Raw genomic sequence first — 21120 nt, 5'->3', positions numbered from 1 at the left:
CCCTCCTCCTTTTTTCTGAAACATTTTTTTTTAAACCGTATTCTTTCCCGTTTTAATTTATTTTTGCTTCCCATTCCCCACTAAATCGGGCCGACCGTTTGGGGAGATTGCTCTTTTGCTCCCCCCGAAAATCACTTCGGATTCTGAAAACGAGCAGAGAAGAAAGAGGGTAGCAAGAGCTCCAAAGAGAAGTGAAGGAAGAGAGACCGGGTCAGAGAGCGCGCGCTGACGAGCGACACGAGAGGGACAGGGGCAAAGTGAGTGACCTGTTTTTTGGGGGTGACCGCCAGAGCGCAGCGTGAGCCCTCCCCCTCGGGATCCCGCGTCGGACCAGCAGCGCTGACGGACAGACAGACAGACACCGCCCCCTGCCCCAGCGCCCACCTCCTCCCCGGCCGGCGGCCGACGGTGGACGCGGCGGCGAGCCGCGGGCAGGAGCCGGAGCCCGCGCCCGGAGGCGGGGTGGAGGGGGTCGGGGCTCGCGACGTTGCCCTGAAACTTTTCGTCCAACTTCTGGGCTGTTCTCGTTCCGGAGGAGCCGTGGTCCGTGCCGGGGCAGCCGAGCCGAGCGGCACCGGGAGAAGTGCTCGCTCGGGCCGGGAGGAGCCGCAGTCGGAGGAGGGGGAGGAGGAAGAAGAGAAGGAAGAGAAGGGGCCGCGGTGGCGACTCGGCTCTCGGAAGCCGGGCTCATGGACGGGTGAGGCGGCTGTGTGCACAGACAGCGCTCCAGCCGCGCACGCGTCCCAGGCCCTGGCCCGGGCCTCGGCTCCGGGAGGAAGAGGAGCCCGCCTGGGCGCCGAGGAGAGCGGGCCGCCCCGCAGCCCGAGCCGGAGAGGGAGCGCGAGCCGCGCCGGCCCCGGCCGGGCCTCCGAAACCATGAACTTTCTGCTCTCTTGGGTACATTGGAGCCTTGCCTTGCTGCTCTACCTTCACCATGCCAAGGTAAGGGCTGGGGACGTGCGTGCGAGCGCGCGCGTGGGGGACTCCGTGCCCCACGCGGGTCCTTGGGCACCGGGCTCGCGGCTTCCCCTCTATCTTCGTAGGTGTAGGGGGAGGGGGCGCGCGCTAGGTGGGAGGGCACCGGGATAGAGTCTCACCGCCCACGCGGGCCCTGCCCACCCACCAGAGTCACCGCACGTACGATCTGGGCCGACCAGCGGAGGGCGGGAGCCGGAGGAGGCGGCTGAGGGGGCTGGGCTTGTGCTGCCGCCGGCGGCTGAAGTTTGCTCCCGGCCGCTGGTCCCCGACGAACTGGAAGTCTGGGCAGCTGGGGCGGGAGCTGGAGCCCTGGCGGGCGGGGGTGGGGGTGCTCGGACCTTGGACCGGGGGAGGGCAGAGAGCGTGGAGAGGGTAGGGGGCAGGCGAGAGATGGGGCTTGCTGTCACTGCCGCTCGATCTCTGCGGCCCTCGCCGCGAGTTGGGGAAAAGTTTTGGGGTGGATTGCTGCTTGGGACCCCCCCTCTCCGCCGGGCCACCTGCGCCGCACCAACCCCCGCCCGTCCCAGCTCGCGTCCCGCTCGGTGCCCGCCCTCCCCCGCCCGGCCGGGCGCGCGCGGCGCGGAGCCGATTACATCAGCCCGGGCCTGGCCGGCCGCGTGTTCCCGGAGCCGCGGCGGCCCGAGCGGGGAACCCGGGGCGGCGAGCCGCGCCCCTCCCCCCGCCGGCCCTCCGCGGGAAGGTGACCTCTCGAGGTAGCCCCATGCCGAGGACCCGGAGAACCACCCCTGTGCCTTCCCACTGTCCCCAGTCCTTAAACCCCTCCTAGGAGGCATTTCCTCACGCCCCTTCCCAGTTTCCTCGCCTGCTCGAATAGAAGCCCCCGCTACCCCTTTATTTTTAACTCCCCTCTGCTGAGAAGACCCACGTAACCTCTCTCCAGCCCCAGACTCCGAGGAAAGAAAGATGACTGTCAGGAGTCGGGCTACCCGAGCCCATCCCGGTGCTTTGTCGAGACTCTACCTAAAGTCCCGACTCGGTGACAGTCTGCTTCCCTCCCCTCCCCCATACTTCCGAGTGAGCTGTGCTTTAGCTTTTTGGGGGCGACCGCAGGGAGGGTTTAAAGGGTGTCCTTATTCCACTTCGCACTTTTTGGGAAAATGATCTGAAATTTGCTGTGACATGGGCAGTGTGGGACTAGCCCTCCCCGAACCTTTGGAGGGAGCTCCTGCCAGCCTTGCAAACACACTTTGTTCTGGTGAAATGGGCGTTGGAGTAGGAGCAGGTGGTTTTTGGGAACTCTAAACTTGCCCACCCAGCTTGCTTTCCCAAACCACCTGAGGGGTCCTTTTCTGCTCAGAGCGCCCTTGGAGAGAGGCAGAAGGAAGGAAACGGGCTGGGGTCCCTGCTGCCACCAGGAGTTCCTCAGACCCTGGCACAAAGGCCTTGGCTCCAGGCCTCCAAGGGGGGGGCGGGGGGAGGGGAGGAGAGGCTGCCTGGCCACAGTGTGACCTTCAGAGGCCCCCAGAGAAGGGCACCTGGCCCCTCCCCGCCCAGAACTGCCCCTCCCAGTGCCCCCAGCCTTGGAGGGGGTATGAAATTTCTGACCCCTTTGCTCTCTGGGGCCCAGGAGGAGTGGAGGGCATAGGAGGAATGTTAGCAGAGGGTAACAGGGGTGCCATGGAGATGGGTAAGGGGCTCAGGCAGAGACCCCTGGGCATGGGTGTCCCTGAGGGAGCTGCAGTGGCAAGCTGTCCATCTGGGATCCTGGAAACTGTTATCTGACCTTGGCCCTGGAGGCAAGGCTGGGGGTCTGGGGTGTATTGCAGCAGGGTGTGGGGAGAGAGGCAGACAGACTCTGTCTGCAGAGTATGCAGTTCTGTGCGCTAGAGTGCCGCTCTGCTGCTCTGGATCTGCCCCAAAGAAGGGCAGGTGGGGTGGGCAGGTGGCCACGACTGGAGACTCTCTGGAAGGTCTGGGAGAAGCCTTCGCCTGTCCGGTGCTGTCAGGTCGGCATGGTCGGGCTAGTTGACCTTCACAGCTTCTGGGGAGGGGAGGAATGATCTAGTGGGGGTGGGGAGCAACCAGAAGCCTCAGGCTTAGGGAGTGTAGGGGGCCCCCTAGGGGCTGGGCAGTGCTAAGGCATTAAAGGCTTCCCTGGTTGCCTTTGAGGAAGGTGCCCAGCAGGTGAGAGGGACTCCGGGACCCCCTCAGTCTGGGAGGGAGAAGAAGCCAGAAAATGAGATGACAGTGCGAGCCTCGGGGCTTTGGAGATAGATTCAGGTTCTGGGGAGACTGGTTCATAGGGAAAAACAGGGCCCTCCCCTCCCCCGGGGTTTCCTCCCAGGTTTTACTCTTTAGGCAACCTGTGGCTTTACTAGGTATTCCTGAGAACAGAAGCGTTTGGGTGGGGGAGGGTGCTTGGCGCCCTGTGGTCCTCTGCACCACCCCCCGCCCCAGCACCAGCTCACCCTGGTATTTGTCATGTCAGCAGGGGAAGGTCACCATGTTGCTTTTCTCACCCCCAGTCCTTCCTTCCTGCCCCAGTCCACGTTTGTCCTCCTGTTTGACCTTAAGACTTGCCCATGGCTTTGGACCCGGGAGTCAGGGGGGTTGAGAGACTTCACTTGTCCTAGCTCAGCAAGGGGCCGGTGAGAGCTGGGGAAGGGAAATGTCAGGGAGGGGCGGGGACCTGAACAGCATTGCTTTCTGGTGTTTTCTTCCTGTGTTCTGAGCCCCCCTCACCCCCAATATCTGGTCATTCATTATCTTCCCTGACTTCAGAATTGGAGCAGCTCGGAGAGGGGGTGCTTTGTGCTGTAGGGAGCCCCTGGAGGTGCCCTGCTCGGTTCGGAAGCCCGGGAGAAGCCAGAGGCTGCAGGCTGGGAGGGGTTCCAGGAGGGAACAGGGGCGGGTTGGCTGGGCCTGCACACCCTTGCCCCTGCCCCTGCCCATTCTTCGCTCTTTGTTTTGTCCTCAGTGGTCCCAGGCTGCACCCATGGCAGAAGGAGGGCAGAAACCCCACGAAGGTAAGTGGCCCCCCACCCCGGCCCCCACCCCTCCTGCATGTGGATGGGGTTCCCTGATCCCCCAGCAGATGAGTGGGAAGGTCTGTTGGGGGGGATTGTGGGGGCATAGGAGACTGGGGCTGGTGATCTAGAAAGGATCTAGAAAGGAAAAGGGTGAGTGCCGAGAGGTTAACCCTTCAGTTCCGGGGGACTCTGACCTACTCGGACCGCTGCTAGAAATAGAACTCATGGTCTTTTTCTTCTGCTTTTTCCAGTAAAATTTTATTTGGAGAGGGAGTCATGAGTACAGCCAGGAAGATAAATAGTATCCAAGGATCCCAGATGTCAAGGGCAGTGTCCCTTGTTCCCCTCTGCTCCCCGGGGAGGATGAATAGTCCATGTCCCTTCCAACCCAGCCAGGTCCCACCTGTGGGGTCTGTGTGGTGGGGGCTGTGGCCCTTGCTGTCTCGATTGCTGGCTGTGCATGAGCTGGAGATGCAGAGGGTGCAGCCTCATGGAACCCCCTCCCCGCTGGTGTGCATTCCTCTAGGGGTAGAGAGAGAAAGCCGACAGCTTCCCCATGCCCTCCTGAGGAGCAGGTTTGGGTGCTTGTGAACTTCCCTCTCGGTCCAGCAGAGGGCTGGCTGTAGCTCCCCGGAGCCCCGCCCCTCTGCCCAGCCCGAGTCTGCCTGCCTTTTGTTCACTGTGGTTTGGAGTACGGATCCTCCCATTTCTCCAGGGACGCCCTGGCTCTCCCCAGTACTGAATGTAGCCTCTACTCCTGTGCTCCACCTCTGAGAAGGAAAGGCCCTGGGGTCTTCCTCCAGGCGAGTTTCCCAGACCCGAATCAGGTGGCCCAGGTGGTGGCCAGGGCCAGTGTTTGCAGTCCCCAGGCCGCTGGTGATGCCTGGCTGGTTTTGCCTCCTTCCTCACCTGGCGGGGAGGGGGTCCTTTCCTGGACCCAGGGCCTGGCTTCCTTGCTGTGCCACTGGCAGTGCCCCTGCCCAGGGTGCACCCAGCCCCCCAGCTTCCAGTGGTCTCTCTCTGTGGTCTGGGAGAGGCGAGACAAATGGTCTTTGTCTACTGGGGAAAAAAGGTTGTCTTCAAGACATAAGGAAAGCCACGAGCCTGAAGTTGGAGTGTATGTGTGCCCTCGCCTGAGAAAAAAGCAGGACAGCTTTCCTTGGAGACAGTGGCTGGGGTGTGATGGGTGCGATGAGGTTTTCCCCTCCACCTCCTGGGGGGCCTCAGGGATCCCAGGGAGCTTTTCCAAGAAATTCCCAGCTTGGATCTTTTTATCCTCAGCTACCAACTCGTGACCCAGGCCAGACCATTCTGCTGTCCTGTTCTTGTGGCCCCAAAGTCTTGGCCACCTCTGTTCCCAACCGGGGTGAAGTGTCAGGTCAAGAATTCTTGATTAGTCATCTTCTTCAATATAGACTTGGCTTAGAAAAGGACTTCTTCAGGTCCCTGCTCTGGTTTATACTCTTTCTGATGATGCTTGATCCTAACCCTTTTAGCAGTGGAGAGTTCTGTGCCCATTGGATGAGGAAAGCAGAAACCTCAGACGAGTCTAGGAGCCTCTTTTATTCTCTTTCCTGTTTTCACACTTGTAGCCTCCTCTTCTTCCCCTCAGCTCCTCGCATTATCCTTAATCCACTGTATACCCCCAGCACCCCCAGGCTCATGTTCCTTCACCCCTCTGGCGAGAGGAGTGAGGGGAGACTTAGCTATGGCCTCTGACTGGGAGGCAGCTGGGAGTATGCACTTCAGATGCCGTGGTGGGGTTCCAACCTTGTATCTCCTGGGCTGAGAAAAGGGCGCATGTTCTTGGGGCTGGAGTTGGAAGGCAAAACCCTCTACTTCAGCCTCTTGTTTCCGTGTCTATAGCGATCCACCCAGCCCACTTACACAGATGTGCAGAGCCTCATGCCCAGAGAGGGAGGAACTAGCCCAAGGTCACACCGAGTCCTGGCCAGGGCCCAGGCTTCCTCGCTAGCTGGGTGCTGCTTCTTCCCTTCTGTATAGGGGAAATTCATTTCAGGGACAGGATTGCTCCGTGGTGGTGATGGAGGGGTGACAGGGAGCAGCAGGCCAGGCCGCAATTTGAGGCAGCCATTCGGAGTCCTGACTTCATGTGTTCTCAAGGGCTCCGCTCCTGTGGCCCAGAATCACCCCTTCATGCTCTGGTGCACCCCAGGCTCCACAGCCCGCCTGGGAAGTTGTCTTTACCCTGGTCTCCCTCCAGATGAGCTTCTAGAAGCTCTCTGTGGCTGCAGTGGCAGCACCGTTTTTTCCATGATGCAAGCAGTTTGCCCTCCTGGGTGGGGTTATCGGTGGCTGGCAGGGCCAGCGCAGTGTGCCCGCCCACAGCCACCTGCTGATTCCAGGCGACCCAGCCCCTGGGCCGATGCCCACTGCCTCCTCAGCCCGTATCTGGGGAGGGGGTCTGGCAGGTGGCAAAGTGCCCCCCAAGGCTGCCCTTCTGTTTCACAGGACATTGGCTTGGGGAGGCTTTGATGTTCAGAGCCAACTTTAACTGTGTGACTTAATGGCAGTGTGGCCTTGGAGCCAGTTACTCAGCCTCTCTAAGCCTCTAATTCCCCATTTGTAAAGCCAGGGGGAGGGTGGGTCCTACCAGAACCTTGTAGTACCGTGGGGGCAGAATGGTCTGGGATAACATCACGGACTCCTGTACACAGCACCAGAGCACACAAGAAGCGCTCTTTAAGTGGCTGTCGGCTAATGGTGCGGTGGCTGCTGCGGGGAGGTGGGAGGGAAATGGAGAGCAAGCAGGTTTGCCAATCTGGCTGTCCTTCTTTCACGGGAAGCTTAGAGACTCCCAGCAGATATACACATACTCAGACTGCCCTCTGGCCTCACAGTTGACCTAGGAATCGGCTTGGCTGTCATGGTGAGGCAAGGGGACCAGATATGGCAGGGTGACTCCCTTGGGATCTGACAACACCATGTAATCTTTAGAATAAACACAGGTCTTCATCAATGTTGGCGGTGGAAAGCTAGGGAAGGACTTCAACCACAGCCCGAGACACTTAAGTTAGATGTTTGGAAGGCCTTTCCCATGGTGGTTACCTCTCACAGAAAGGAGAGGCCTTGCAGAGCTGGGTGGAGAGAGGGGCCAGCCATCTCTTCTGTGACCTGCTGGGCTCACGTGTCACCCCCTTCCCACACAGTGGTGAAGTTCATGGATGTCTACCAGCGCAGCTTCTGCCGTCCCATCGAGACCCTGGTGGACATCTTCCAGGAGTACCCAGATGAGATCGAGTTCATTTTCAAGCCGTCCTGTGTGCCCCTGATGCGGTGCGGGGGCTGCTGTAACGATGAAAGTCTGGAGTGTGTGCCCACTGAGGAGTTCAACATCACCATGCAGGTGGGCATCGGCAGGGAGCTGGGGTGGGGGCGGGGGTGGGCCCTCAGGCTTTGGCCACAGGTGTTCCCCAGCCCTTTCCTGGCAGCTCTTAAAGGGAGGAGCTAGGCTTGCCTTGCCCAGCTCCTGCCGCGGAGTCAGTCAAGGGGAGATGCAGGCGTCTGACCCTCTTTGGAGAAAAAGATGCTTGCGTTTCTGAGCCCAGGTTTCCAACAACCCCTGATCACTTCCTCCTCCTTCTTGACCTCTGCCCCCTGGGCTCAGGAGAGGGCTGACACCTGTGACAGGACCCCCTCCCTTCCTCTCTTGGAGGAAGACAGCCCTACCTCCCTGGGGGCTCTGTTTGGGAAGCTGGATGCGTCTGGTCTGTGGGGAGTTTAAAAAGCCAGTCCTTTTCTGCTGCCTGGTGATGGGGCGTGTCTCAGCCTGGATGGGGCTGGAGGGAACTCTGAGACCCCAGGGAGGAGTGGGTGGCTCTTGGGTGGCTCCTGGGGGTAGGGTGAGGCCTGGAGGGGATAACAGGAGGGGAGGGAGGGGGAGAGACAAGAACCCAGGACCTGAATTCCCAGCCTGGCCAACCCTGCAGACATGTCTGCCCTCAAGAGAAGCAGGGGCTCCTTGAGGTCAGCAGGGTAGGAGGAGTTGGGGTGGGCCTGAGGCTCTTTCTGATAGAGCCCTTGGTCCCCCCCACACTTCTACCACCCTTTTCTGCTCTGTAGAACCCCTGGGTGCTAAGTGGCAGGAGCCATGAGGTTTCCCACCTGGGTATGGCTGGCTGGGTCACTAACCTCTGTGATCTGCTTCTTTTCCCTTCAGATTATGCGGATCAAACCTCACCAAAGCCAGCACATAGGAGAGATGAGCTTCCTACAGCATAACAAATGTGAATGCAGGTGAGGATGGAGTCTTGGAGTCATTCATTCAGTGAACAGCTTCAGGGGGCTTGCTCTGGACCAGAGTTAAGCGTGTTCCAGAGTTAAGCATGTTAGCCCATTTTCACCCTCCAGCTGTATAACTGTGGGCATTTAGGTTTTATTTTAATGTGCCTCAGTTTCCACATCTGTGAAATGGGCACAATAATAGTATTATGTACTGCCTAGCATTGTTACAAGGATTAAGTGAGTTGTTATATGTCAAGAGATTAAAACTGTACTGATGTATCATAAATACTCTTATTGTTACTATCACCATCTAAACGCCTCTCTGTTTTGTTCTTTTCTCTTTCTCTATCCACTGCAGACCAAAGAAAGATAAAGCAAGGCAAGAAAAGTAAGTGGCCACGATTTTCGCCCTTCTCCCTCTCCGTGACTAATTGTCTTGGTTTGGGGCTCTTGGCTTCCTCTCTCGGGGTGGGGGTCTGACGGGGGGTCAGTTGGGTCTGAGAGGTGGTTTCACCGGGCCTCGTGGTAGCAGCAGCGGGATGCAGCAAGCCCCAGGATGACAGCTCTAGAATGACTGGCAAAATGCGGCCTGGTGCCTGGAGCTTCCTTTGGAAGAGACGATGCGTCTCCGGGCCATTCCTGGCGGGATTTGCGTGTGGGGCCAGCGTGGACGCTGGCTCCTGGGCCTGCTCTAGCCTCCCGTCACCCATGGCAGGGAGAGGGAGTGGGTGGCAGGGAGGCCAGCTTTTGTGCGTTAGAGGAAGTGGCCTCTTTCAGCGGCTGCGGTGGTGGTGCAGTTGGACCGGGGGGCCAGCCGGGGTGTTTTCTTGATGCGTGCCCTCCTGTGGGAGTGAGACAGGCCAGAGCCGCTCAGCTCCCCTGGCCAGGGAGAAAGAGGTGAATGTTGGCCATCTTCTGAGGCTTCCCGTTGCTCAGTGTGGAGGGTCAGGTCAGGATAGAGCAGGTGGGAAGAGGTCTGGGGGCCATGAGCCTTCAGGATACGGTGAGCAGCTGGCACGGGAGAGAGCCTGCAGGGGAAGAGACTGAGAGAGAGTACCTCCACCCTCCTCCCACCCGCCGTCCCGTCTGCCCCCCAACGCTCTGGTGACACTGAAGCCCCAGTGGCCTCGACCCCTTGCCTCTTCCCTAAGTCCCCAGCTCCCAGTATTGCTGTGGCTATAGAGCAGTGAGTGGGGAGAGCAGTTGCGCAGAGAGAACGTGCGAGTGAGTGCAGACCCTCCTCTTCCAGTATTTTCTCCCTCTCCTCCACCCCTTCCCCCCTCACTCTCCCCTGTGGCTGTCCTCCTGAGGGGTATTCTTGGTGGGGGTGTGTGGGGGGTTGTGGGCAGGTGTAGAGAGTGCTGGTTCCCTTGAGGGGGATAGGCTTCAGCCTGCCCCCCCACACCCCCCGCCTGCCCGTTCCCCAAATCCCTGCCTTGCCCACAGGGATAGTGGGGGGCTCGCCTGGGCCCGGAAGAGAGTCTGGTGAGATGGTGTAGCAGGCTTTGACAGGCTGGGGAGAGGACCTGCTGCCAAGTGCCGCCCAGGCCCCTCCTCCCCACACCTCTCTACCTCCCACCCCACCCTGCCGCCTGCCCGGGGCTCCCAGGGCACCCAGCCCCGCCTCTCGGCCCAGGTTATGGCTGGGCTAGCTGGCGCCTTTCATGTGCCGCCCTTGGTTTTGTGCCAGCTCCAAGATAGCTGCTCCCCCACAACCGGGGTTTACAGAGGCAGGGCCCCTTGGAGGGACCCCTCGCTGTTGTACTTGGATGTGAAGGCAGAAGGTTCCTGGAACTCACGCCTGCACACGCCCTCCCTTGCCCCTCATCCAGTCAGGTCTCTGATTTCCTCCCCAAATCCTGACCTGCCTTCCAGAGCCCCTGACCTTCAGGGTCAGACCTATACAGGGCTGCTGGGCACAGAGCTGGCTCTCTAAGCTTTGTCCGCCACCCCAGCCTGGGACCAGGAGACACCACGAGTGTGGAGGCCTGTAGGTCCAGTGTCCTCCGCCCAGCCTCTGGTTCCCACTCACAGCCTTGCTCAGGTGTGGCTAAAGTGGGTGAATCCACCGCCCCCCCGCCCCGCCCCTGCACCCCAAGGGTGGCTAAAGTGCCTTCAAAGTGCCCATCACCCTGTCCCCATCCTGCCTGTGTGCCTGTGTGCAAGCTCTCCCGTGTGCCCCGGTGCGTGTCCTGCGTCCTGCGCCCCTCACTGCTTCCTTTCCTCTCCCCTTCCCCCTCGCTTTCTCTCTGTCTGTCTCTGTTTTTTTATTTTCCAGAAAATCAGTTCGAGGAAAGGGCAAAGGGCAAAAAAGAAAGCGCAAGAAATCCCGGTATAAATCCTGGAGCGCGTACGTGGTGCCGCTGCCGTCTCATTCCCCCCACCGGAGCCTCCCCGGCCCCCAGTCAAACTCCCACCTGCAGGACCCCAGAGCTCCACCCTCCTCCCCCCTCCCCTGTCCCCTTCTCTGGCTCCCAGCCTCCCTCCTCCCAGTGTCTCTCTCTCACTCTCACTCCACTAATTGGCACCGAGGGGGTAGACATGGTGGTGGCATTACCGTCCAGGGTTGGAGGCGGGAGGGTGGGCAGAGTGGGCCTGCAGGATTCAGGGAGGGGGTCTCTGGCTTGGCTGGGGCACCACCTTTTCCCTCACCCACTGGGCACTGGTGGCGGGCCCATGTTGTCACGGGTGCCAGGCACGGACGCCTGCTCACCCAACTGGTTTCCACCGCTCTAGGCTTCCGCACTTCTCTGGAAGCTGGGGGGCGGGGTAGGGAGGGCAGATGTGGTGTGAGGAAGGGGCGCAGATGACAGGAGGCAGCTTGTTGTTGGCTGAAGGACGTGGGGTCAAACACCCCTGTGGCCCTCCTTGTGGACTTGGGGCCTCCAGAGGGGAGCCCCGTATTCCAGCCCAACCCATGGCACTCCCAGAAGCCTTCCCCCAGGGTGGCCTCTTCCTCTGGGTTTGAGGTGGTGGGGGCCTCTGGCCACCAGTGGCCTGGCCCGTGGACCCTGCCTCTGGGCCTAGCCTGCCATCACTCCCTGCCTCAGCCCTTTGGTGGGGGGGCCGGGGCGTGAGCCCTCACACAGGGAGAAGTTGGCCCCGATGGGCATCCCCAGCAGGTCGGAGAGTCAAGGTGTGCTTTCTCAGGGGTGGTAGCCGTTGGGCCCCGTGGCCTGAGACTTGCACTTGTGCCCGTGGGATAGCCCAGCCCGCTCCTCGCACTCTGCCCGGCCACGTCGCCGCTTCCTGCGGGCCGGCTTCTAGTTATTGCTGCCTCTTTTTCCGCCGCTCTCTCTTGTCTTCCGCTGTGGCATCGGAGCCTTCCAGGGCGTGGACGGGCGCGGGGGCCTGCGAGCCGGGTGGGGCGCAGCTGCGGGCGTGGTGGGGGTGTTGCACGGATTTTTTCTCTCTCTCTGCTGACGCTCTAGCTTAGATGTCTTTCCTTTTGCCTTTTGCAGTCCCTGTGGGCCTTGCTCAGAGCGGAGAAAGCATTTGTTTGTACAAGATCCGCAGACGTGTAAATGTTCCTGCAAAAACACAGACTCGCGTTGCAAGGCGAGGCAGCTTGAGTTAAACGAACGTACTTGCAGGTTGGTTCCCAGAGGGCGAGTAAGTCAGAGAGGGGCTTTGCTCAGAGATGGGGAGAGAGAGAGAGAGAGAAAGAGAGAGAGAGAGAGTGAGCGAGCGCGCACTTGAGAGTTGCCAGCTGCTTGCTCTGCTTCTAGCTGCCTGCCTGGTGAACTGCCGCCTTCTCTGCTCGTGGGGGGCCCCTGTGCTGGGCGGCAGGCGCTGGCCAGCCTGGCGGGGCCCGTTCAGAGCTTGCCCTGGTTGCCTGAGTGGGCAGGCCTGCGTGGCTTCCTGTGGTGGTGTGGACGCAAGCTGAGTGTTGTGTCCTGTGGTCCTGCTCCTGGTGGCGGTTGGTCCTGATGTTATGATGACTGCCTTTGCTACTAATAGGGAGGGCCCGTCCGGGCATGGGGGACATGCTGCCTCTACAAAGTGCAGACAGCTGGGGGGCTTTGGCACCGCCTCTGAGGTCTGCACCGCTGGGTTTCTCATCCCCTCAGTGTCTCTCCATGGGGACAGGGGTTGAGTGCATCCTCAGACTGGGGGCCTGGAACGCATGGGCCCTGGCTGTTGGTTTAGGGCAGAGAGGAGATTACCGTCAGGGCACAACTGATACCGCAATACTCTGGTCATCATGGCAGCAACCCAGAACAGCCCACCTGTTATTTCCTCAGGATGGGTGGCTGGAAGGAACCACACCCATTCTCCTGACACTAGATTGTGAGTCCCTCACGCCTGGGTTTTATTCATCTGTGTGACCCCCCGGGTGTCTGTACCTCTGTCCCTTGTGCACACCGGGGGCCAGGGAAGTGTCAGGCGGGTGAGTGAGTACATGAGCGATTTCAGGGGTGAGGACAGGAACAGGAGCCCATGACTGGTGGCTGGCAGTCTTTTGATGCCTTTGATGGCGTTTCGACCGTCTGGCCTGTGCTCAAAGGCAGGGAGCCCTCTGGGCCAGCGTAAGCTTCACCCTGGGATGAGAGGCTTTTATGGGGATTCCCAGGCAGGGCCAGGGCCACCCCCCAACCCTGACCACCCCCCCTAGCTAGTCCAGATGCCTCATTAATTAACAAGGTCCTTCGAATGTGGCTGTCTCCCCCATCCCCCATGTTCCTGTGGCTTGTGAGTGTCAGGGGAGGCTGGGACCAGGCTGCGGGGCATTGCTGTGGGTTCTGTCTGTCTTGGCAGTATGTGAAGACCAAAATGCACACTCTGCTGGAGGGGTGGGGGCTCTGGCTCACCCCGGGGCTAGATGAGGGGGTCTCTGCATCTCCCAGGGGCCTCAGAGAAGACAAGGGACTCGCCATCTTAGGGTTACTATGGTGATGATTCTGGAGAGATGGACTGGGGGATGTCTACAGTGACCTGGGGGCCAAGTGAAGTTACCCGAACCCCTCCTCTGATCTGGCTGTATGGGGGAATGTCCATCCTCAGATTGGAAGCTTAGATCCCCATTTCTAGGTTCTCAGAAGGGAAGGTCTGCTCTGGTCCTTTCTCACATGGGGAGGGTAAAAGGTGAGCTGCCCCAGGCAGGCCTGACGCATGATGGGAGAGTTCCAGGAGTCCCCTTCGCTTCCCCCACCCTAAGTTAAATAGCCCATTAAAAAGGAAAGGCAGTCTGGTGCCCGGGGCCTGACACAGAGGCACAGACAGAGAGGGGAGGTGTGTCCCTCACCTTCCCTAGGTTCCCAAGCCCTGCCGGGTCCCCGTCCCTCAGGAGCCTCCCTTCCCCAGCCCACTGGCCTGCTTGGCCCCTGCATAGGCCCATCCTTCACTCTCCCCCACGCGCTCCCCCAGACCAGCCCTATAGGGACCGCCCTGAAACATCTCCGGCAGGGACGCTTTGCTGATTAACTCGGTCCAACTTTGCTCACCCGTCAGCTCTTAAATGTCAAGCAGGGACTGTTCTCGGGGATGTGTTCATTTGTTGCTTGTGATGAGATGTCATCCTGTCTTTGTCTTGTCGCAGCTGGGCTGTAGAGTCCAGAGGGCAGCCTGGGAGCCCCGGGCTTAGCTCCTGCTCAGGCGGTGGTGGAGGGGGCCCTTGGCCAGGGCCTCCTGGAGGCTAGGACTGTGCTTTCTCTTCTTCTCCACCGCCGCCTCGGGCTGCAGAAGGGGGGTGGCTGCAGCCTCCCCACCAGAGCCCCTCTCCTGGCCCTGACCCCCAGCCTTTGTCTCCCCTGTCCCCGCAGATGTGACAAGCCGAGGCGGTGAGCCGGGCTGGAGGAAGGAGCCTCCCTCAGGGTTTCGGGAACCAGACGTCTCACCAGGAAAGACTGACACAGAACGACCCATAGCCGCCGCTACCACCACACCACCACCACCACCACCATCGACAGAACAATCCTGAATCCAGAAACCTGACATGAAGGAAGAGGAGGCTGTGCGCAGAGCACTTTGGGTCCGGAGCGTGAGGCTCCGGCAGAAGCATTCATGGGCGGGTGACCCAGCACGGTTCCTCTTGGAATTGGATTGCCATTTTATTTCTCTTGCTGCTAAATCACCGAGCCCGGAAGATTAGAGAGTTTTATTTCTGGGATTCCTGTAGACACACCCACCCACATACATACATTTATATATATATATATATATATTATATATATAAAAATAAATATATATATTTTATATATATATAAAATATATATATTCTTTTTTAAAAATTAACATTGCTAATGTTATTGGTGTCTTCACTGGATGTATTTGACTGCTGTGGACTTGAGTTGGGAGGAGAATGTCCCCGCCCAGATCCCGACAAGGAGGAGGACGGAAGGAGAGAGTCTGGCATCGTCTTTTTATCCCTCTTACGGCAGCCAGGGTCCCCTCCCCTGTCTGGGAATGCGCAAGGCCAGGGCATGGGGGCAAATTTGGCCTGCTTTTGGGAAGCCCGACAAACCCAGCCCTGGCCCCGAGCCTCTTTCCCGAGTCAAATGGACAGAAAGACAGCTGACAGGTACAGGGGACAAGGATGCTGGCTCTGACCAGGAGTTTGGGGGAGACTCGGGACACTACTGTGCTTTGGAGACCCCCTCCGTGCGCATCTTGCCCCCCGCCCAGGGGCACTGCCTGGAAGACTCAGGAGCCTGGGCAGCCTTCACCTCCTCTCACCCGCTTCCAAGATGCCCAGGAGGCCACCGACATGTCTCAGCGAAGAGAAGAGACGTTGGTGGAGGAAGGGCCACCCCGGTGACAGCTGGTCCTCCGAGGGAAGGGCCTCTGCCTTGGCCCTCTCCCAGCTTCGCTCCCCGGGTGCAGCCCAGGAGGGCCCGATGTCCTCAGACCATTGAAACCACTAGTTCTGTCCCCTCCAGGAGACCTGGCTGTGTGTGTGTGAGTGGTTAACCCACCTCCGTCCCCCACCCCACCCGACCCCACCCGACCCAACCCTTCCCGCGGCGCAGAGAGACAGGGCAGGATCCCCGTGCCCACCCTGGAGGCAGAGAAAAGAGAAGTGTTTTATATACGGTACTTATTTAATATCCCTTTTTAATTAGAAATTAAAACAGTTAATTTAATTAAAGAGTAGGGTTTTTTTCAGTATTCTTGGTTAATATTTAATTTCAACTATTTATGAGATGTATTTCTTGCTCTCTCGCTCTCTCTTGTTTGTACTGGTCTTTGTGTAGAAAACTCCTGTTTCCAATCTCTCTCTCTGATCGGTGACAGTCACTAGCTTGTCCTGAACAGATATTTAATTTTGCTAACACTCAACTCTGCCCTCCCCCATCCCCTGGCTCCCCACCACACATTCCTTTGAAATAAGGTTTCAATATACATCTACATACTATATATATATTTGGCAACTTGTGTTTGTATATATATATATATATATATATATGTTTATGTATATATGTGATTCTGATAAAATAGACATTGCTATTCTGTTTTTTATATGTAAAAACAAAACAAGAAAAAATAGAGAATTCTACATACTAAATCTCTCTCCTTTTTTAATTTTAATATTTGTTATCATTTATTTATTGGTGCTACTGTTTATCCATAATAATTGTGGGGAAAAAGATATTAACATCACATCTTTGTCTCTAGTGCAGTTTTTCGAGATATTCCGTAGTACATATTTATTTTTAAACAACAACGAAGGAATACAGATATATCTTAAAGAAAAAAACATTTTGTATTAAAGAATTTAATTCTGATCTCAAAGCTCCTCCTGGTTTCTCCTTCTCCATTGAATCTTTGTTCCAGACTTTCTCCTGTACCCCCCTTCCCTCCTCCCATGGGAAACATGGTTTTTGCCTGAGGTCTGGGAAAGGGGTTCCAGGTGTATAGGCTATGGGGTGACCCACTTCATTGTGCTGGGGCTAGAGTCCTTCCATTCTGGCGGGGCCGGTCCTAGGGGAGCTCATCTATGCTTTGCCATCTACGGAAACTGGGGAGAGAGAGACAGCTCCGTTGGAGCCAAGGTCCCTGCAGTGAGTAGGGCTGCCTTCAGGTGCTGTGTGATCCGGGTGGTGTCCCGTGTCAGGGACAAAACTAGCTATGTGTCTGGGCTTGTTCCCACCGGACACTAAGGGTCTGGGCTTGGTGCTGGAGCCTTGGCTGCAACAGGCTGGGAGTGGGAAGAAGTACTCATGTGGGCCCTGTAACCTCAGGGTGTAATTGAGTTTTACATGGTGGTTCTCCAGTTCCTCGAACCTCTGGAAGGTGGGCCCAAGTTCTGCTTGCCCCTAAGTGGACTCCTGCCTTGCCTTGCTGCTCAGGCCTGTCTTGCATGCAGTCCCGGGGAAGGTGGAAGCTGTCTGGGACTTTGGCATTTATGAGCAATGCTTCCAAGTCCACTTCTCTAGCTTCTTTTATTTATTGGGCCACCAGCCATGGTGCCAGAGCTTGGGATGCTGTTATGAATGAGACACAATCCCAACCCTCATACGTCTGGTGAGGGTGGGTGAAGAGACACAGAATTATAAATTCATAAATAGAAAAACACGTAAAAGATGATGGGGTCGTTTTTTTGGCCATGTGGCAGGTGGGATCTTAGTTCCCTGACTAGACCAGGGATCAAACCTGTGCCCCCTGTAGCGGAAGCATGGAGTTCTAATCACTGGACCTCTAGGGAGCATTTAGGGTTTGGGGGATTTCTGATCCAGCTTGGAGTGGGAAAGGATGGCGGGTGGTGGAATCTAGGGGGTCTGCTTATGACACTACCCTTAGGTAACGGTGGGTGGGAAGGAGATGACAGAACGGGAGGGGAGGGTGGAGGGTTGAAGCGGATATCCCAGGCAGATGGGGGGTGTGAGCAAAGGCAGAGTAGGGGCTCAGAAAGGGAGTGGGTACGGGGTCAAAGGTGAGAGAGAGAGGCAGGAATAGCCCTGCCTGCAGTGCCCATGGTGCCAGGAGCCTAGACCTGGGGATGAGCAGCAGTTGAGGGGTTTTAAAGAGGGAGCATACCAGCAGGGAGGCCACAGGAGGCTGTTGTAATCCTCCCAGGGGAGATGCCCTGAGAGGGGTAGAAGTGACTTCAGTGGCTGATCCAGGAGGGCACCCCCTGCCTCTTCTGGCCACACTGGGGGCGGAGGGGGTGGGGGAACAGGAGGTGAGGTCCCTGCCCTCAGGCAGCTTTGGATCTAGTTAAGTGCTCATTTTCCAAGCACTTGCCACCAGCAGCTCTTCTGCTGGTTAACAATCCACACAACGGCCCTGTGAGGTCAGGTTCTTGACATCCCAAGTGGATACTTGCCTGAGCCTCCACCTGGCCTCCCAGGGTCTTCTCTTGCCTGCACTCTAGTTAGCCAGAGTGAGCCTGTTAAAATGTGAGCTGAATCATATCACCTTTTGGCTCAAAACCCTGCAGACTCTGTTTTATTTGGAGAAAAAGGCCAAAGTCCATGCAATGGCCTTAAAAGGCCCTGCATCATCTGTGTTGCCTCCATCTCCCTGACTCAATGACCTCCGACCCCACTTTGGCCACTGGGCTCCAGCCACACTGGTTTCTCTGTTCCCGGGACCGTGGGAGCGCTCCCACCTCAGGGCCTTTGCACATGCTCTTCCCTCTTCCTGGAGTTCTCTTCCCCCAGACATGACATGCGGGGCTCTCTCACTTCTCAAGTTTTGTTACCTTCTCAGCAAGGCCACCCTAACCAATGCATTTACAGTCAACATCTCTTTTTCCCTCTGCACTTGGGGTCCTCTTTTCATCATCCCTCTTTTTTTTTCCATGGCACATGTGATCACTAATGTACTCCAGAACAGGACTGTTCAACAAAACTATGATGTGAACCACATATGTAATTTAAAATGTTCTTTGAGCCAGATTTTAAAAGGTAAGAAGAAACAGGTGACGTTTCATTTAATCATACATTTAACTTAATCCCCACATATCTAAAATATCATCCCAACATCAAATCAACATAAGAATGATTAATCAGAGATTTTACATTTTTCACTACTGCGTTTTTGAATCTGATATGTATTTTGCTTTCATCAAACATCTCAGTTGGGTGTAGCTACATTTCAAGTGCTCAATATACACATGAGGCTGGACTACCATTTTGGACAGTGTAGCTTTAAAATTTACCCTCCCCCCATCTCCCCAACTACTAGAATGCAAGCAACGTGAGCGCCAAGATTTTTATCTGTTTTGTTCAATGTTGTATCTACAGCTCCTAGAACGGGCCTGGGATGTAGAACATGCTCAATAAACATTTGTAATCTGACTGACATTTGTTGACACTGAGGCCGGGTGACGGAGGGTTTACTTCATCCCAGGACTGTGGATGGTAGGTGATGGCTGGCCCTGGCTGGGGTGGTGGGTAGAGGGGCTTGTTAATAAGTGGAGACTTGAGCAGGGCTGGGTGAGGGGATTAGAAGAGTTCTTCTCTGTGCTAGGCCCTGGCTCCTCCTTTTAGCCACCCTGGAGATGGGGCTCATCATTTTTCCTTGGCAGATGAGGCTCAGAGAGACTAAATAACTTGCCTGAATTGACGCCCAGCCAGTAAATGGCCAAACCAGAATTTAAACCAGCTTTTCTGACTCCAATTCCAGTGCTCTTCCCACCTCGCCACAGCTGCCCCAGGCTAGGGCAGAGCATCCACAAATAAAAACGAATTGTCTAGACCAAATACAAACAGGCCCAAGAAAAGTGGGACAGGGGGAGGATGTGGTGGTGGCCAACCCCACGGCTGAAAGCCAAATTCCCCCAAGTGTGGTAAGGCAAGGCAAGAGATTTCTCTAGGGGCTGGAGCTCATCAGTAGAAGATCCGAAATCTAAGCACGAAAGGGATTGCAACACGCGGCCTCGGAAAAGAGAAACAGTCTTTAAATAGACTTGGAAGGAAAGAAGGATAAAATGTATGCACTGCACCCCCCAGTTGTAGCAGACCTGCTCATGCACCCCCAGCAGCCTTCCCCAAGGACCTTCCAAGGCCCAGCGCCGAGCTGTCCCAGCTTTTCTCCCCACTGTGGGACTCATATTCTCCCCTCTGGTCTGGTACTGTCTCCCCAGAGATCCAGAGCTCCTTCTCGTCTCTGCTCTGCCCACCCTGAGCCCTTTGCCCTTTTTCCCTAAGGGGCAACCTACCCAGCTCACAGCCCCAAAAGGCCTCAGGAGAACTTGCTTTTCTCAGGCACCCACCAGCCTACTCTTTCCCTCCTGCAAGGAAGCTGGATAGATCCACACAGAACTTGGTGATTCTGGATCGGTTCCATGTAGTAAGACTGCTATGGTGGCCTGGATCCAAATACGGCTGCCAGCAGCTCTCCCACCTAGGCTTGAGAGCTGCAAGAAGAAGCATCTGTTTCTCCTCTGTTGGACCTGGGACTGGCTGTGACTAAGAGGATGTGGCAGAATAAGATGTTCTGCACTTTCAGGCCTCAGCCTTAAGGGGCATTGCAGTTTCCATCCCTCCCCCCGCGTTAGAAGGCAGCTGCCATGCTGTAAGGCAGTTCAACTATCCCGCTGGAGAGAGGGGCCATGTAGAGAGAAAGAGAGGGACTCAGACAGCCCCCAACTGTTCCAACCACCCCAAGCTGAAGCCCCAGACATGTGAGAGAGATCATTTTGGATTCTCTAGCCCCAGGTGAGCCACTCCTGCAATGACACATAAAGGAGAGAAGCCATCTTCTTCCCAAATGTACAAAGTTGTGAGTAAATATATAGCTCTTGTTGCAAACTGTGAGGTGTTGCTGTAATCGCTACCCACCGATCATATCTGAACCACCTAAAGGGTCATTTCTTTGGGTCTAGGACTTTAGTCCCTTCCCATCCATAAGGCTTTAGTATATGCATGATGGTCTCAGGGTATAGAAGGAGGTTCAAGGAAGGAAGGATATTTATTTGTTTAAAATATTTATTTGGCTGCGTTGGGTCTTTCTGTGTCATGCAGGATCTTTCAGTTTCACATGAACTCTCCAGTTGTGGTGTGCTGGCTTTGGTAGCTGTGGTTCATGGGCTCTGGAACATGCGGGCTCAGTACTTGCTCTACAACATGTGGGATCTTAGTTCCCCAATCAGGGATCAAATCCACATCTTCTGCATTGCAAGGCAGTTTCTTAACCACTGGACCACCAGGGAAGTCCAGGAAGGATATTTATGAACGAATCAGAGTCCAGTAGCAGTCTGCCCTGGTGGGAAGACTCAGGGCAAGGGCTGACCCAGGCAGGACAAAGTATTGTCCAGATCTCTAGAATGAGGAGCGTGACTCAGTTTTATTGAAGTCTCACTAAGAGAAAGTGCGCCTCACTTACAGCATGAGGGAGAGAGGCTAGAAGCTGAGAAGGACTGGCAGACAGAGAAGTGCAAGAGATTTGGGGGAAAAGGCTATGGGGTCTTCTCTTTCCTTTCCTTCCTTTTGTCCATATGGACTCAGTTCAATTCAGTTCAGTCGCTCAGTTGTGTCTGACTCTTCGCGACCCCATGAATCGCAGCACGCCAGGCCTCCCTGTCCATCACCAACTCCCGGAGTTCACTCAGAGTCACGTCCATCGAGTCAGTGATGCCATACAGCCATCTCATCCTCTGTCGTCCCCTTCTCCTCCTGCCCCCAATCCCTCCCAGCATCAGAGTCTTTTCCAATGAGTCAACTCTTCACATAAAGTGGCCAAAGTTCTGGACTTTCAGCTTTAGCATCATTCTTTCCAAAGAAGGAATCCCAGGGCTGATCTCCTTCAGAATGGACTGGTTGCATCTCCTTGCAGTCCAAGGGACTCTCAAGAGTCTTCTCCAACACCACAGTTCAAAAGCATCAATTCTTCGGCGCTCAGCCTTCTTCACAGTCCAACTCTCACATCCATACATGACCACAGGAAAAACCATAGCCTTGACTAGACGGACCTTTGTTGGCAAAGTAATGTCTCTGCTTTTTAATATGCTATCTAGGTTGGT

General features: G+C 56.5%; 1 protein-coding gene across 1 annotated transcript; it reads left to right on the top strand.

The window, feature by feature from the left end:
- Nucleotides 1-261: 261 nt before the first annotated feature.
- VEGFA (vascular endothelial growth factor A) lies at nucleotides 262-15944 on the top strand (the record flags this gene model as incomplete). Its single annotated transcript, XM_025263754.3, has 8 exons — nucleotides 262-942; nucleotides 3917-3965; nucleotides 7139-7335; nucleotides 8149-8225; nucleotides 8572-8601; nucleotides 10492-10563; nucleotides 11675-11806; nucleotides 13976-15944. Coding segments are annotated over 8 exons (1260 nt in total), but the record flags the coding sequence as incomplete, so codon positions are not given.
- Nucleotides 15945-21120: the final 5176 nt, after the last annotated feature.

The sequence above is a fragment of the Bubalus bubalis genome, chromosome 2, assembly GCF_019923935.1.
Source record: "Bubalus bubalis isolate 160015118507 breed Murrah chromosome 2, NDDB_SH_1, whole genome shotgun sequence".
Taxonomy (NCBI): domain Eukaryota; kingdom Metazoa; phylum Chordata; class Mammalia; order Artiodactyla; family Bovidae; genus Bubalus; species Bubalus bubalis.
The sequence above is the reverse complement of the archived record's forward strand: the minus strand, read 5'-3'. Positions and strand labels throughout refer to the sequence as shown.